At 54.2% G+C, this 16,738-nt stretch overlaps 3 protein-coding genes across 6 annotated transcripts; all 3 read left to right on the top strand.

Moving 5' to 3' along the window:
• The first annotated feature begins 2,483 nt into the window (after window positions 1–2,483).
• RPP25 (ribonuclease P and MRP subunit p25) lies at window positions 2,484–6,051 on the top strand. Of its 4 annotated transcripts, none has more exons than XM_039732310.1 (3): window positions 2,484–2,583; window positions 3,611–4,216; window positions 4,301–6,051. In XM_039732310.1, the coding sequence occupies exons 2-3, from the start codon at window positions 3,653–3,655 to the stop codon at window positions 4,388–4,390; spliced, it is 654 nt and encodes a 217-aa protein (XP_039588244.1). In that variant the 5' UTR covers window positions 2,484–2,583; window positions 3,611–3,652; the 3' UTR covers window positions 4,391–6,051. The 4 variants fall into 4 exon arrangements, with proteins under 4 accessions (XP_039588244.1, XP_039588253.1, XP_039588235.1 ...); XM_039732319.1 differs by lacking the exon at window positions 2,484–2,583 and adding an exon at window positions 2,585–2,616; XM_039732301.1 differs by lacking the exon at window positions 2,484–2,583 and having other exon boundaries at window positions 2,676–4,216.
• A 676-nt stretch (window positions 6,052–6,727) lies between these two features.
• LOC120513217 (cytochrome c oxidase subunit 5A, mitochondrial) lies at window positions 6,728–11,836 on the top strand. The gene is made up of 5 exons (XM_039732395.1): window positions 6,728–6,984; window positions 9,514–9,630; window positions 10,581–10,702; window positions 11,064–11,186; window positions 11,681–11,836. Exons 1-4 carry the CDS (start codon window positions 6,900–6,902, stop codon window positions 11,175–11,177), a joined length of 438 nt encoding a protein of 145 aa, XP_039588329.1. The 5' UTR covers window positions 6,728–6,899; the 3' UTR covers window positions 11,178–11,186; window positions 11,681–11,836.
• Window positions 11,837–13,016: 1,180 nt separating this feature from the next.
• On the top strand, window positions 13,017–16,658 carry FAM219B (family with sequence similarity 219 member B). Its single transcript, XM_039731804.1, has 6 exons — window positions 13,017–13,118; window positions 14,599–14,701; window positions 14,956–15,040; window positions 15,348–15,425; window positions 15,694–15,742; window positions 15,895–16,658. The coding sequence occupies exons 1-6, from the start codon at window positions 13,017–13,019 to the stop codon at window positions 16,051–16,053; spliced, it is 576 nt and encodes a 191-aa protein (XP_039587738.1). The 3' UTR covers window positions 16,054–16,658.
• The last annotated feature ends 80 nt before the right edge of the window (window positions 16,659–16,738 follow it).

Here is a 16,738-nt window from a genome sequence, read left to right as displayed (position 1 = left end):
ATTATCTTGAGCTCTGTAATTTTCTGCTTACGGTAGGGATAAGAACTCAGCAGAGAGCTGGTGCCACCCCAGGATGCTCCAAGGGTTCCTCTGGCATCTTGGCACAGCCCCTGCACCCTGAGCTGCATCCTCAGGGCGCTGCTCCTGGGAAGCAGCAGCTCCAGGACCCTGGCTGGGATGGGGACAGGGGATCCCTGCAGCTGTGGCATCCTGGAGGTCCCTCTGCCCCCCTTTTGGCCAGGGTTACAATCCACCCTGGCATCAGCCCGCTGCCCAGTGCAATGTGATGAGAGGCTGCGACCTGAGCCGCGCCGATGTGACGCAGAGATGGGCGAGGGCACCGAGACTTTCCTTGTATCGGATGCTCCCACTTTCCGTCCTGCTCCCAAGCAGGGCCACCTTGCATGAAAGAAAATATGGAGAGGGCAGGTGGAGGACAGGGGCTCAGGTTACTGCTCCTCTCCAGCTGCCCTGATCTCTGTTAGGAATATGTTTCTGGGGTTTTTTCCCCACTTTTCCAGGTTAGTCTGGGCTCTGTGCTGTGTCCAGCAGCCCTCTCCATTCTTGCCACCAGCAGCTCTCCTCTTGGCTGCTCTTCCAAGCTCACACTCCTGTGGGGTTGGGACCAGGCAAGAGGGTCCCACAGGGATTTGGAAACCCTCTGGCACTGGAATGCTCAGAGAGAAACTGTAATGGAAAAGGGGAAGCAGAAGCCACTCCCTGAGTGTGGGTCCCACTGTAACCAGAGTGGCTGCTCAAGAAGGACAGACAGAAAATACTCAGTGTGTAATTCCTTTACTCTTATTTTTTCATCCCCCCTGCCTTTCCCATTTGCTTCTTCTCAATTTTAAAGGACTCCCCATTCTCTTTTCCAGCTTTTGTTTCCCTGACCCCCCGTGGCTGGAGCTGTCTGTGCCTTTGTCCCCCCATCCCTGCTTTTCCTCTCCCACCCCACTGAGCTCATTTCAGCTTTTCCTTGGCTTGGAGTAACCCATCCACTCTGTTGTCCTCCAACAAATAAGCTGACAGGCTAATGAATAGCTTCAGATGGTAATTAGCAACGGAGTTGCTAATAATGACTTTCATTTACATTTTAAGCGCTGCAGAGGGAAAATAAGCCCCTGTCATTAATGCCCTCGCTGCTCCCAGCACAGCCTTGGCCTTGAGGGGAATGCACCCTCTGGAAGCCTTTCTGTGATTGCACCTCTCTTGCCTCCATTTCGGAGGCTGTGATAGGCAGAGTTCATTAAGCAGCAATTAGAGATGGAGGGGGGGAGAAGCTGCTGCTGCTTCCATCATGATGGTGCAGAAGCACCATGATGCCATGGAAAATGGGCCACGGGAGGCAGGAGCTGGTTCTGGGCCAGGAAAGAAGGGATGGATGGTTCAGGCAGCTCCAGGGATTCATGTGCCTTGCCCAGAGCCCTGGAGCTGTCAGCCCTCCGTGTCCACGTAACCTTCCCAGGCTTACCTGGGTAATGATCCTGAGGGATTTCTCAGTCACTAAAATCCTTCCCCATTATTTCCTCAGGGGTTTTGCACATTTTGAAGGCAGGAATTTCCCTGTGGGGTTTAATTCATCCCTGCCTGCCCAAGGAAGGAGCCAAATGCCTTCTGCACGGATTCCATGAATTGTTGTCAAAGAGAAAGATGGAGAAATGTCATTGTTTTTTCTCGTAGCAGTGAGGAATCCATGGTGGGAGCACAGGGAATAGGTTTGCTCACTACTACAGAGCACCAGAAGGGACTTGGCAATGCTCAAAGCCTGGATCTGGTGCTGGGGGTGAGCCTGGGAGTGTTGCCTGCCCTGCCTCAGTTTCCCTCTCTGTGCCCAAGGAGCCTCAGGGAGGGTTAGATGGATTGGGAAACAATGCTCTGCATCTACAGGGGTGTTCCAGTACGCTGCGTGTGGATGGAGGTCAGGGAGGGTTAGATGGATTGGGAAACAATGCTCTGCATCTACAGGGGTGTTCCAGCACGCTGCTTGTGGATGGAGGATCCCATCCCATCCCATGCTATCCCATGCCATCCCATGCCATGCCATGCCATCCCATCCCATCCCATCCCATCCCATCCCATCCCATCCCATCCCATCCCATCCCATCCCATGCCATCCCATCCCATCCCACGAACCCACCCATACCCTAATCCAGTGTTTGGATCAGGAGGTGTCCAAAATCCACCCCATTTAGGCAGTGATATCCACAGAAAGCTGCTTTGGGGGCCACAGGGATGTGGGATCCTCCCTAATAGGAGGTGACAGCCACATCCTACCTTCACCTCCACGGACATGGGATTTTTTATTTTTTTTTTTTTCCAAGCCCTGCTAGCAGTGAAACCAATCCAGGGGCCTCCAGAGGCCGATAAGATTTGACTGCAAGTCAATACTCACATGTCTTTCCACTGTGCAATGATCCCCCGGCCAGCAGGGCGGGAGGGGACAGGCAGGTGACAGGGGCGGGCAGAGGGCCAGCCTGGGGCAGGGACATCGCCTCTGCTCCGGGAAGGGATTGGGGGCAGGAAGGGGACATCTCCTGGCCTGCAACAGGGATTTTCTGGGATTTATTGCCAGTACATGTAATGGTGAGCCCACAGTGGGCAGCTCCACACGGGGAGGTGAATGAGGGACAGGGACTGGGAGAGCAACGGGGAGAGGGATGGGGGAGGAGGAGGAGCAGAGGAGAGGGAGAGAAATTGCCCGTGGAAACCAGCTCTGCCACGGCATCTGCTCCCCGGAGCTTTGGGAATTGAGAGGTTTTCCTGCTGGCAGAGCCGGGGCTGAGGCTGCGGGGTGCTGGGGGGAGCAGAGCCCTGGCACACTCGATGCCATCTGCCAAGGCTTTCTCCTGGCTGCAGGTTCCAGTGGCTTCTCTCATGGCTCATAAGGGTCGAGCTCAGACTCCAAAGTACTTGCCGAAGTACCTGCTGCATCTTTGTGCCATGCCTGGGCACAGCGTGGCTGGGATTCCGCATCCCTCTGGGAATGCTGCAGGGCAGGCAGGCAGGGTGACATTTGCGGTTAGCAGAGGGTGTCCTTGAGAGGAGCGAGCGCCGACAGAAGGGACCAGGTTCTCTTTAAGGGGGCAGGACTTTGGGAACATTATGAAGGCAAGAGTGAGCTTCTCCCTCTGCCTTCCACCCTCCCCTCCTTCCCTTCTCTGTTCCGGGACAGAGACCTGGGCTCCCTGCCCTCCCCTTTGCCTGGCAGGGATGAAGGCAGGAGCTGGGTGCTGGGATGGGCGGCTGAGCAGGGGAGGAGGAGGAGGAGGAGGGGAGGAAGGGGAGGGAGAGGGGGAGGATCTGCTAATTACACAGAACAGCTCTGGGGGCTGCTGAAGTCCAGAATGAAGCAAAGAGCAGCAGAAGCGAGTGCTGCAGTGGGAGCAGAGGAGCCCAAGCATCACCGAGAGCTGGAGCCGGCTGTTATCCCTGCTGGGAGCAACTGGGAGCACCCGGGGGATCCTGCAGCCCTGTCTCCCACAGGAGACAGCCTCTGGCACTGCTACCAAGCCCACTGCCAGCCCCCGGAGAGCCGAGGAGAAGGGGCTGGTGGTTGCAGCACGCAGGGCTGGGCTGGAGGGCAGCGAGGTCAGCCCTGCTATGGTCGCAGGGGGCTAGGAGCCTGTGTGGATCCACCGGGAAGAGGTGAAGGATGGCTACTGAAGGAGGGAGAGCCAAGCCCCTTGCCCAGTCCAGGATGGAGAACTTCCGAAAGGTGAGGACCTCGGAGGAGGAGATGCCGTTGCCCTTCCCAGACCTGCCCCCGGACGTGGTGGAGATGAAGGTGAAGGAGGGCAGCAAGATCAGGAACCTGATGAACTTCGCCATGGCCCAGATGGAGCTGAAGGGCAGGCGGCAGATCGTGTTCAGCGGCTGCGGCAGGGCGGTCACCAAGACCATCACCTGCGTGGAGATCATGAAGCGCAAGCTGGGAGGGCTCCACCAGGTCACCAAGGTACGCTACAAAACCGTGCTGGAGGTCTGGGAGAACCAGGACCCGCCGCCCAACGGTCCCGCACAGAACCTGACTGTCCACAAGAACGTCCCCTCCATCTGCATCCTGCTCTCCCGGGACCCCCTGGATCCCAACCAGGCGGGGTACCAGCCCCCCGAGCCCCGGCATGAGGCGGGAGAAGACACGTTGGGATCCTCCACCAAGGGGCTGAAGCGGCCGCTGCCGCCTCCCTGCGAGGAGCTGCTGCCCAAGAAGATGCAGGTACAGGTGTCTGACAGCCCCAGGGGCACGGGGACCACCGCTGGCCAGCAGGACCACTGACCCCAGTGCCTCCCACCCCACCAGCCAGGTATCGAGGCAGGAATATCCACTCATTCCGGGGTCACTGGTGGGCTGCAGGCTCCCCCTGACCTGTCCCCACTTGCTGCTCCATGACCCCTGTGGATGGGGGTCCCCAGGTTTGGTGTAAGGGTTAAACCCACCATGGCTTGGTTATGGATTGAAGCAGATGAGCATGTGGGGGGGGAGCTGGTGACCTGTAATTCAGCTACCCAGGGACACCGTGACCAGCAGCCACATTCTGCAGCGACTCCCAGGGAGCCAGAGCAGCCGAGGGGTGCCCGGACCAGCACCAGCGCTCCCCACTGCAACGCCTCATCCATCAGGAGAGATGGGTTTGCCCCAAGCTTGTTGGAATAAAACCTTCATTATGAAACCCGCTGCTGAGGAGCTGTTGGAGTTAATAATACCAGGCTCAGCATCCTGTGAGGCCATGCTTAATCCCAAAAAAACCACCCAAACAAGCATGGGGGGTGGTCCCTCCCTGCACCCTCAGAGCCAAGCACTGCACTGTGCTGCCTGCCTGTGGGACAGCACAAGGAAACAAAACAACTCGCATGGGATTCTCTGGAATCTGGTCTGGAGTGGGGGGAAATCACGGTGCGGGGAGCTGGGGGCAATGGAAGCGTTGGGCAGGGGGTTATTGTGGGTGGATGCAGTGCCCAGCACAGGATGAGGAGGTTTTGGGGTCGTGCCTGGGCTGCAGGGTGCTTCAGAGAAAAATCCCTGAGAAAAATCCCTGCTACTTCCAGGGGGTAAAGAGAAATGACCGGAAAATAAAAGCTCTTTAGAAATACTTGAGATATGTCTATGGGAAAACGGGGGGACCGTCCTGGCTGCTGGCCATGGCACGGATCAGCACAGTGAAGGCTGCTGCCAGCTCACAACGAGGGGATCCCAGCCAAACTCTGCCCCTTGGAAGAATGGGCTTGGGGTCTGCTGTGCTGGCACAGCAGCACCTGGCAAAGCCCCAGTTCCAGTGGGGACGGGGACATTTGGGGGATGGGTTATGGGATGCCAAGCCCTGCTCCACCTGGTTCCCTCTGCCCAGCACCCAGCAGCACTGCAGGATGAATTAATTGGGATTAAGGAGCCAACCCTTCCCAAAATCCACGTGTGAGGGATTCTCTGGCTGCAGCTGCCTTATCTCCCTGCCTCACTCCCGCTCTACAGGGACAGTCAGCGTTCTCTCTTTGTCAAGGGCTTGCTTGGCTGGGAGCGGGAATGAAAGGAGAGGAGGAGGAGGAAGAGGAGGAAGCAGGGGCTGTTTTGTGAGGCAGTGACCTTGTTATCTCCCTCAGCAGGCAGCTGCTCCTCGGGCCAGAGGCTTGTGCTTATCTGTCCTACTGCAGATTGATTCCCTTCACTCGAACATTCATTTCCAATGGTTTTTTATGATCATTTTAGTGATCATTTTAGTGATCATTTTTTGGTGCATTTGGGGATGATAAAGCTTTGGGCTCTGTCCCATCCAGCTCTTCCCACTTCCTTTCTTCCGTGCAGACCCCATTCAAGATGAACCCTTCACCCCACACACGAACAGCAGGTACAGACACCTACCCCAAATGCATTAAAAATCACTAATAAAATTAATTAATAAACTTGTAATTAATGAATCACTCTGTAAACACCCTGATCAGAGCCTGAAGACTGTGAGAGCCACACAGTTAAACACCAACAGCCCTTCATCTCCACTGTTGCCACCTAACATTTCTCTGAGCAAGGAAGTAAGAATAAAAACCACTTATTTCTCCTTATTTCATTAATTTGAAAGATCTTTTTAATGGATTTCATAGGCAGGTAGTTTCCAATCACAGAGGCAGCACTGGGGATTTTACCCTCCTTGCTTGCTTTGCTGACTGTGGACTGATGGCTTCCTGCATGAGAAAATAGTAAAAAATAACTGTTAAAAAGAAAAAAGAAAAAAAGGAAAAAAAAAAAAGTAAACAGGATGATGACATCGGGGGACATGGTAGGTGGAATAATCACGATGGTTTTGTGCGGCATTGCTGAGGCACAGCCCCGGGGACGAGTTTTAGGGCGATTTCGTGCCCGGGCCGGTGCGATGGTGGCTGAGGGCAGCAGCGCACGGCGCGGGGACACGGACACACCGAGAGAACTGGGCAGCTGGCAGCTGAGCCCATTCCCCTCACAGGGACCGAGCGCGGCCGGTGTCCATTGACAGGGACGGGGAGGCTGCACTGGGGCTGCGCGGGGTCGGCTAAATGGGGGCCGCAGCAGCCCGAACCCCTCAAAAACGAGCCTGAATCTCTCAAAAACGAGCCCGAATCCCTTAAAAATAAACCCAAGCACTCCCTAAATGCTGCTCGGCGACCGCAAGCACGGCCACGGCCGCGCCCCTCACGCACAAAATGGCGGCCGGCCCCGCCCCAAGATGGCGGCGGCCCCGCCCCGCCGCGCCCCCAGCCCGCCCTGAGGCCTCCCGCCCTCTCACGCTGCCGCTCCGTCCCCGCCGCGCCGCCGTACCCGCCTCAGCGGCCCCCCCGGCCCTCACCTCCGTCCCTCCTCCCTCCCGGTGCGGTGCGGGAGCCAGCGGCGCGCCCCCGGTTCCCGGTGCTGTCTCCCCCCTTCACAGCCCGCCGCCATGCTGGCCGCCAGCGCCTCTCTCCTCCGCCGCTGCGCCGTCTCCGGCCTCCGCGCCGCCGTCCGCCGGCCCGCCGGCCCAGCAGGTGAGCGGCCGCACTCGTCTCGGTGNGCCCGCGGGCTGCCGCGGCGGCGGCCGCGCCTTCCCGGCGCCCCCGCCAAGGTGACATTGAGGGAGGGCGGCGGTGACCTCCGCAGCGCCGGGTCCGCCGCAGCTCCGCGCCGGCCCTCCCTCTCCTAATTAACACCCCAATTAATTTTATTTGTAATCCTAACGCCCCAGTTAATAGGAAGAGTAGGAGGACCAGCCGCAGGCAGCGTGCTGTGATGGTGGCCAGGGTGCCAGGGCTGGAAGACGGAGGCTGCAGAGAATGCGCTGGCTGTGCATCGCGATTAATAGCTAATTAACTTCTGCATCGCAATTAATACCTAATTAACAGACACTAATAATGCTCGGAGACTTGTGCGTGCCTCTGCTGCGTTAAACAACTGCCTTAGGGAGCCTGTCGCTGCGTCTTGTTAAATAATAAGCACAGGATTTCTTAGATGCTGCTCAACACCCTTGGTCCTTTGTTATTTTAAATCCACTAAAATCTTTGCTCGCTGTTCCTTTGAGCTGCCGAACCCCGGCTGCTCCTGGGCCTCGTTTCTGGTAGGCTCCGTGTTCTTCTTTGCCAAGATGTTGTGTTTCAAACAGCCCACGTAACACTGCTGCGACCCCTTTGCAGGGGGGTTCTGTTGCTGCAGAACCTCCCCTGTGTAATCCCTGGGCTCCTCCTTCTCAGGTTTTCAGTAAATTAATGTTTTTCTTCACGTGGTTTTTTCTTCTGTGCTCGTTACCGGAGAAACCGCCCAATTCCGGCCCTCACAGAGAAGCTCTGACATGTTTTTTGTGTCATATTAGGTGGTTTTAGGCTTAGTGCCTGTTGGGTTCACTTTAAAGCGGAGGTGCTTGCCCTTTGGTTCTTCCTTGAGCTGGGAATCTCTGCCTGGATAGGTTGGCTGTCACTCACACGTCATGTGTGTGACAGTGACCTTGGTGGACCCTGCTGGAGCCCAGGGCAGAGGGACTCTCCAGGTACAGATATAATCATCAACGTGGAGAAGATGCACAGCAGCAGTTGGGAAACACACCCTGGAAAGCCAGAGCTTTAATTCTTCTGGTCTGTATTTGCCTCCTGGATCCAGGGAATGGCTTTGTTGAGAAAAGACTTCAGATTTTGACTTAAAGATGGCATTTGAATGCTTCAATTGAGGCTTTTCTCCAGCTGAGATTTGCTGTTTGTCTGTAGGATTTTTTTCTTTTTGGGTGGGAAAAATAAGGATTCTCCTTCAGCCAGCTGAAACCTGGAGGGTTTTCAGCAGTGTTCTGGGAGCAGGAGCATTTCCAGAGCCCTGCTCTTGCTCTGAGCTCAGCTCTGCAGGTGATTTGTTGCAGAGACAGGGTCAAAGGTCTGCTTTGGAGCTGGGGAAAGGAGGGGGAATTTCCCTACAGGGAAGAGCATTTTAATTCTGTCCTGGCCTGTTGTTTACTTTTCCATAGCTAAAATAAATAAAGCTATTTTCATGCTTCCATTGCATAAACCAGTATTGCTGCTGAAATGTTGGACCGGGTTAAATTTTGTTAAAAAAGCAAATTGCCTGCTAATTAGGCTGCCATTAATGAAACCAAAGAGAAGTATATCAGCAAAAATATAACCTGCTTGTGGTGTTGGTTTTTTTGGTTTTGTTTTTAAATAAAACCCTGTAGTTGATCAGTGTGAGTAGTTCATGCTGGGTTAAGAAAGAAAAAGTCAGGAGCTAAATTTGACTTCTGTGAAGCAGAGCTTTGAGCTCCAAGGTCGTGTCTGGTGTGTGACCTCTCTGCAAATATTAGTGGAGTGAGATTAGCAGTGGGGAAAGGAAGCACCAGGCTTGTGGTCCTTCAGTTTAGTTCCCTTAGAAAACTGTTCCAACCTTTGTGAGGTAAAAAAAGACAGGTTCATCCAAAAGACCAGCAATTTGTGGTAGTGCTGAGTGAAGAAACTAATTAATGATCCTATCAGACTAATTTGAGCATTAGCATACAATCTGCTTTTTGTGATTAGTTATCAAATATTAATACAATTGCAACCTAGAGATCCAGGAGTTTTCTCTTGGATAGACACAGTGATCATTTTTTTCCTCCTCCAGCCCTTCTGTTGGAAGGAATATCTCTCATCCCTTTGCTTTTGAGACCTTCTGTAGGAATTGCATGGAATTTAATTGGTGAGGAATGTGCATGTTAAAGCTTCTCAGTCTCACTTGGCTGTGGGAAGAAGGAGAATTCTCTATTTTACAGAAAAAGGAATGCCAGAAAACCTCTTAAGCGCTAGTATCCAGAGTTGTTTTTTGTGTGTCTTGCCCCTGCTCTGACCAGTGCTCTGGGAACACTTTGGAAGTCTGATAAGGAAAGAAGTAGACACTTTGCTACAACATAAACCACACTATTTAATAAGTTACATCCACCCAGGGCTCATCCAGCACTGACTGTAACAAGGGAAATCCATATTTTATGGATTTCCAATCCTCTTGGTCAGGACTAAAGCAGTGCTATCTTCCTTTTGCTCAGTTTGTTCCTTTTTTCCTGCGCTCAGCTGTGCTTCCTGCCCGCTGCTACTCTCACGGGTCACAAGAGTCTGATGAAGAATTCGATGCTCGCTGGGTGACATATTTCAACAAGCCAGATATTGATGCCTGGGAGCTCAGGAAAGGTAAGTTGGAGAGCAGGGAAGCATAACCTGCAGTAAACAGAAGTTTTCTGACCAGAAATAGCAGCTTCAGTTGGCGTTTTGTGGGCTCCCTATCCCTGGAAGTGTCCAAGGCCAGGGCTTGGAATAACCTGGTCCAGTGGAAGGTGTCCCTGCCCATGACAGAATGGTGGACTAGATGATCTCTGAGGTCTTTCCAACACAAACCATTCCATCATTCCAGCACCTGGATGGGAGGGAGAGTGGTGTGTATGAGCTCTGTTATGCTCATTTTTCTTTGCACTTTGGCTAATGGCTTGGCCATAACTCCCTGCAGATTTTTTGTCTGGCTGTCTCCTGTTGTTTGCTGTGGAGTTGCCAAGTTTTATTAAACTTGCTCCATTTTTTGGGGTGGTATAGGGCTGGGGGTGTGTGTAGGGCAGTGTGGGGTGTGTGCACAGGGGTTGTGGGGCTGGGGTGTGTTCATGAGGCAGTGTGGGGTGTGGGCACAGGGGTTATGGGGCTGGGAGTGTCTGTAGGGCAGTGTGGGGTGTGTCCATGGGGCAGTGTGGGGTGTGTGCACAGGGGTTATGGGGCTGGGGTGTGTCCATGGGGCAGTGTGGGGTGTGTGCACAGGGGTTATGGGGATGGGGTGTGTGTAGGGCAGTGTGGGGTGTGTGTAGGGCAGTGTGGGGTGTGTGTAGGGCAGTGTGGGGTTATAGGGCTGGGGTATGCGTATGGGGTAGGTGTGTGGGGCAGTGTAGGAGCAATACAGTGGGACAGTTCATCTTTTAAGGCCAATTATGCCTTAAAAATGTGATTTCATATGCAGATAATTGCAGCCAGAGGGATCCTTCCAGCAGCACCTGCTGGTTTTTTCTGTCAGAGAGGAAGGGAGTAGACAGCAAGGGGTTCCTTTTGAGGTCATGACGAGCTGGTGCCAAGTTCCCCGTGGTGTTTCCTTGTCTCCACAGGCATCAACACACTGGTGGGTTACGACCTGGTCCCCGAGCCCAAGATCATCGACGCGGCTCTGAGGGCCTGCCGACGGTTAAACGACTTCGCCAGCGCTGTCCGCATCCTAGAAGTTGTAAAGGTGGCGACCCCGGCAGGTGGAGCTGCCCTGCTCCATTGCCACAGCCTGGCAGCAGGGCAGCTTTCCCTGCTGCAGAGGGAAACCACACTTTCCTGCTGCCACAATCAGTGGCTCCATGATGAGCATGAAGCTTGCTGGCTTCTTGAGGGACTGAGAGAAGTAGCGCAGAAAACTCTCTTGGGAAACACCTGAAACCAGCACCTGAAACCTGAATCCTGCCTGGCCAGGAGAAGCCAGGACTTTTATTTCACCCCTAGAGCCAGGAGCTCAGCTCTGCCACAAGCAAGGGATGAAGTGGGATGCTTTGGAAATGAGTGTTTTGAAGTAATTCCATTCTTTGTTTTTTGGGATTTTTTTCCAGGACAAGGCAGGACCCCACAAGGAAATCTATCCTTACGTTATCCAGGAACTTAGACCAACTTTGAGTGAACTTGGAATCTCCACTCCAGAGGAACTGGGCCTGGACAAAGCATAAACCTTGTTGGTAAGGTTTGATGTTGCTTCCCAGACCCTTGGCATGGGACTCCTGTACACCAAACCCCCTGGCAAAGACAGCATAGGCAAGACCTAAGGTGCCCTAATCCCAGACTAAAATAAAGCCCTAAATAAAAATCCTCGTGGAAGTGAAGCCTCTTAACTCAGTTTCCTCAGGTGATGACCAGTGTCATATTCTTTTTTTAATATTATGCTTAGAATAGAGATACTATGTGTCAGCCTGCTGCAAATAGTGCTTGATTCTGGATATTTTAAGTCCTTCTCCTCCTCCTTGCCCTGGGATACAATGTGTTGGTGCCAGGGGTCCTGAATCAGCTGTGCTGGGAATGCAGTACCTACATTTTTGAGCTGAGCATGGTTAAACAAGGCTTTGAAGGTAAAAGACATGGAAATAATTTGGGACCTCATGGAAACTTTGTGGAGATTCCAGGCTGCTTCTTCAATGGCTTTTTTTTATTTTTCCCCTGTTATTTTCTGTGCCAGGTGGATCACTCACGCGTTCTGCTGATGCTACCAGATTGTACACCGTCACTTGGAGAGACAAACTTTAAATCTTTCCTGGCATAACTTCTTCCTTTATTGAGTCACAATGGAAGTGCCATGGAGTTGGGCCTAATAAAGGAAAAACTGGTTAACTGATGTGGTACCAGTGCTTCGTGTGGTTATTTCCTGTTGCTTTTGTAGGGAAAAAGAAGGAACAAGCCATAAATGTGCTCGCAGGAGCTTCTGAATTGTTATTTACTCTGCAAAGCCCGTGCCAGAGCCTTCCCAAGCACGAGGCTCTGGGAGGGGAAGAGAAGGAGCTGTGTGGAGAGCATGGTTCCTGTGTGCACAGCTTTGGGGGGAGGCATTTCCCTGGGATGATGTCCAAAGCCTCAGATGTGGGCTGGGGGCTCCTGTTTGCAAGGGTCGTGTCCCCATCAGGAAGGGGATGTGTTCTGGGATAGATATTGTCCCTGTTTTCCACTCAGCTCTGGCCCAGGCAACGGTCTGGGGAAGAAAATAAACCAACAGAAGTGGGTGGGGGAGGAGAAGGGAACTATTAATTCTGTTATTTTCCTCCTAGAAGAGTGGAATTTTCCGGGAAAAGAAGAATTTATTTCTGCATGGTGGCCTCAGGGCTTGAGCTGTGCAGGGCAGGGAGCCCTGCTGTTGTATCCCATCCCATCCCTCCCGCTGTTTGGTCCATGGTCCTGTCTCCAGTCCCTCTGTCCCGTCCTGGTGCCCCGTTCCGCGGTGCCGTGCCGTCCCGTGGATCCCATCCCATGGATCCCATCCCATGGATCCCGTCCCGTGGATCCCATGCCGTCCCGTGGATCCCGTCCCGTCCCATCCCATGGATCCCATCCCGTCCTGCTCTCCTATCCCATCCCATGGATCCCATCCCATCCCACTCTCCTATCCCGTCCCATCCCATGGACCCCATCCCATGGATCCCGTCCCGTCCCGCTCTCCTATCCCGTCCCATGGATCCCGTCCCATGGATCCCATCCCATGGATCCCATCCCGTCCCATGGATCCCATCCCATCCCGCTCTCCTATCCCGTCCCATGGATCCCGTCCCGTGGATCCTGTCCCATGGATCCCATCCCATGGATCCCATCCCATCCCGCTCTCCTATCCCGTCCCATGGATCCCGTCCCATGGATCCCGTCCCATGGATCCCATCCCGTCCCGCTCTCCGGTCCCGTCCCGCTGTCCGGTCCCACCCCGCATGCGCGGCAGAGGGGCGCGCCCTTTCCCCGCCTCCCATTGGCTGAGCGCCGCCAGCCCCGCGCTGCCATTGGCGGGCGCGCCATGGGGCGGGGCCGGGGCGGCCATGGCGACGGGCGGCGGCGGAGCCGGGCCGGGGCCCGCTCCCGCTCCCGGGGCCGCTCCCGGGGCCGCTGCCAGCGGAGCCGGCGGCCGGCGGGGCCCGGGGGTACGTGCGGGGTGCTGGGGCTGCGGGGCTGGGAGCTGAGTGTGGGGTGTGTGCGTGGGGCTGTGTGGGATATCTGCATTGTGGGTATAGGGCTGTGTGGGATATGTGCATGGGGCTGTGTGGGGTATCTGCATGGGGCTGTGTGGGGTATGTGCATGGGGCTGTGTGGGATATGTGCATGGGGCTGTGTGGGATATGTGCATGGGGCTGTGTGGGGTATGTGCATGGGGCTGTGTGGGGTATGTGCATGGGGCTGTGTGGGATATGTGCATGGGGCTGTGTGGGGTATCTGCATGGGGCTGTGTGGGATATGTGCGTGGGGCTGTGTGGGATATGTGCATGGGAGGTATAGGGCTCTATGGGGCGTGTGCATGGCGCTGGGGGGCTGTATAGGATATTTGCATGGGGATATGGGGCTCTGTGGGATATCTGCCTGAGGCTATGGGGCTGAGGAGAGCGTGGGGCAGTGTGGGGTACATGAACAGGGGGCATAGGGCTGGGGTGTGTGTAGGGCAGTGTGGGGTGTCTGTAGGGCAGTGTGGGGTGTGTGCACAGGGGTTGTGGGGCTGGGGTGTGTCCATGGGGCAGTGTGGGGTGTATGTGGGGCAGTATAGGAGCAATACAGTGGCACAGTTCACCTTTCAGAGTGGCAGACAGGGAGGCACAGTACTGTATGCAGTGTATAAATATAAATATAAATATAAATATAAATATAAATATAAATATAAATATAAATATAAATATAAATATAAATATCTGTACACACACAGAGGTGTATCAGCACAGTTTATGCTGCCTGGGAAGGGGTATGGCACACCACAGGGATCTGGGGGGGCACTGCCTGCCTGGTTATTCCCCCTATAAAGCCCTGTCCTGCTAATTCCAGCTTAAGACACTGAGGCTAATCCTGGCTGTGCTCTCCAATCACCATCCCCACTCCTCTGCCGTGTTCCTTTAATTCCACATTTCTCCTGTGCCAACTCTCTCTGATTTTCCCTCTATTTTCTTCATTACTTCTTGTGTTTGTGGAGGTTCCCCTGCCTCCCCTTGCCCTTGGGAGCACTTGTTCTCCTTGACAATAACTGGGTAAAAGGAGAAGCTTGGAAGGCTCAAACCCCAAATTAAAATATACAATCCTTACAGTTGTGCTTGATTAACCTCTCAGGAAATCTCCCCCACCACCTTTTCCCAAGTATGGGAAAAGCCAGGCTTGCACAGGAACTGGTGGGGACTACCTGTGCTTTTAATTAGCATCACCATTCCCAAATAATCCTCTCATCTGCTGACAGATCTGCTTATTCCTTTTCCTCTCCCTCCTCCTGGGCTGGGGAGGAGGAGCTGTTCCCGGGGACAGATCTCCCTGGGGAAAGCTTTCCCTGCTGACCTTCAGCTCCCGGGAAGGATGGGATCCTCTGAGGTGACTCTGCTGTTCTTCATCCCCGTGCAGAGGTGATAAATGCTTCCTCCATTCTTTTTTCAGCTGATTTGGGCTGAAAAGAAGAGGCTGAACAAAGGGACAGATGTGGTGGAGAAAAGAGGTCCATACATCATGAGCAAACCTCCCTCCATTCAGGCCAAGCTGAGTAAGTGATGCTGGGTGGACTCTGCTGGGATTTTGGGTGTCATTCCCACCTCTCTCCCAGAGCTGGGGTTACCAAAACCCCTTTATTCCTTGGTGGGATGAAACCTTTATAAAACCCCATTGAAAACCCATAGAGATGCCTTTGGGAAAGCACTGCACTGCCCCCACACTCACCTGCACCACCCATTCCCCAAAAGCAGCAGCCCTTTGGGAGCACTTGGGGATTTTTCTCTCTGTCCCTGTGCTTGGTTGCAGAGAGGCAGCGGGAGCTGGCAAAGGCAGCGCTGCGAAGGCAGGGGCTGCTGGGGGCACCCACTGCCCTGAAACCAACTCCTAAAAGGTCTGATCCCCTCCTCCTGTTTTCAACATGTCTTTGTCACTTTTCTGGGGGAGACTGGGACGCTCAGAGGATTAAAAATAAGAGTTTGGGACCTTATTCTGCTGGCTCTGTTTGGCCAGGAACACCCAGTATAATAAAATATACTGCTTTTCTCTTTATTTTGGGGTTGATTTGGTGGTATGCATTTATTTGGGTATTCTGGGGTTTAGCTGGGTGGGAAGGAGTGGGATTCCTGCCCTGGCTCCTCAGCCTGGCAGCTCCAGGGATGTGTTTGCACATGAGACATCTGTGCTGTGTTTCCTGGCAGGTCTGTGAAGTTCAACAAGGGCTACACGGCGCTCTGCCAGACAGCTGATGAAAACCTGGTCTCCCTTGACTCAGACAGGTGAATAGCCCAGGGTTTTGGGTAAATATCCCACGATTTTGAGGGTGGGGGTGCTCCCAGATGGCTTTTTGGGGGTTGTGATCTTCCTTGTCACTTGTAGAGCATTCCTGATGGCACTGGGCACCTCAGGGCAGCGAAACGCTCCTGTTGGGCCAGATTTCAGATACCCCTTTGGGTTGCACTGCCAGCTAATTTTCCCCCCAAATTCCCCTTTTCTGCATCCTAAAAACCCCATTTCCTGGCCAGCTCTGTTTCTTTTTCCCCTCAGTGACGGGGAGCCAGGATCCAGGTGTTCCTCGGGATACTCCTCTGCTGAGGCAAGTGCAGGGCTTTGACTCTGACACTGTGGGGGCCCCAGGGGCTCCCTCGTCCCCCTGACCCCTCGAGGCTCTGGCTGGGGGCTGGAAGCACCACCCCAGGGGGTGTGGGTGTGTGTCCATCCCGCAGAGCTCTGCTTTGTCCCCTGCAGCAGGTGACCCAGGACCTGAGCCGGCAGCTGCTGCAGGACGGGTACCACCTCGACGAGGTCCCCGATGATGAAGACCTGGATCTCATCCCCCCAAAACCTGCTGCCTCCTCTTCTTGCCCCTGTTGTTTCGGAGAAAACCTCTCCTGTGTGATCCAGTAGCTGCACAAGAACAGGTGACAATCCAGCACTTTCTTTGTCCCGTGGGATGGCTGGTGCGTGTCCGGGTCCCACGCCAGGACGGTCACACAAGGACTCAACGATGCTGCTCATGGCAGAGACCAAGTGACTCCAAAAGACTTCTCCTTACACTCAGCAATATCAGGGGGAGGTGGCACAGTGACAATTTGGTGGCCTGCATGGGACCTGGCACTTGGCTGGGGTGGGAAGGGAGGACAGGCAGGGCCTGGCACCTCCACAGGGGTATAAAGGGAAGGATTTGGGAGTTTCTGGGGTTGGAGCTAATGGCTTATTCCCATTCTCCTCAATGCTGCTTTGATGCAGGTGAGGCACAGCCCAGGCCCCCCTTCCCAGCTCTGCACAGGGCTTGGATCTGGGGGGCTGGAGAGCCTCCCTGCTGCAAACCATAAACGCTGCCTTAAACCATGGTCCTGCTCTGTGACATAGAGGACAATCAGCTTCTTACACAGAAACCTTATTTAAATATTTCATGTCAAGAGACATGAACTGGGGGGGTGGGGGGCATGTTTGTTTGGTTTTGTATTTTACTTGTAAAAGGGAGCACTCAATAAACTGGATCTCATTACTCAGAAGGGGTGCTGGTGCTGTGAGGGGGACTCCTTTGTTCCCTCATCACATTTTACTCCTTTCCTGTGCCTGAGGAGCA

Source organism: Passer montanus, unplaced genomic scaffold (assembly GCF_014805655.1).
Source record: "Passer montanus isolate IOZ18808 unplaced genomic scaffold, ASM1480565v1 scaffold111, whole genome shotgun sequence".
Taxonomy (NCBI): Eukaryota; Metazoa; Chordata; class Aves; order Passeriformes; family Passeridae; genus Passer; species Passer montanus.
This window is presented reverse-complemented; position numbering and strand designations above follow the sequence as displayed.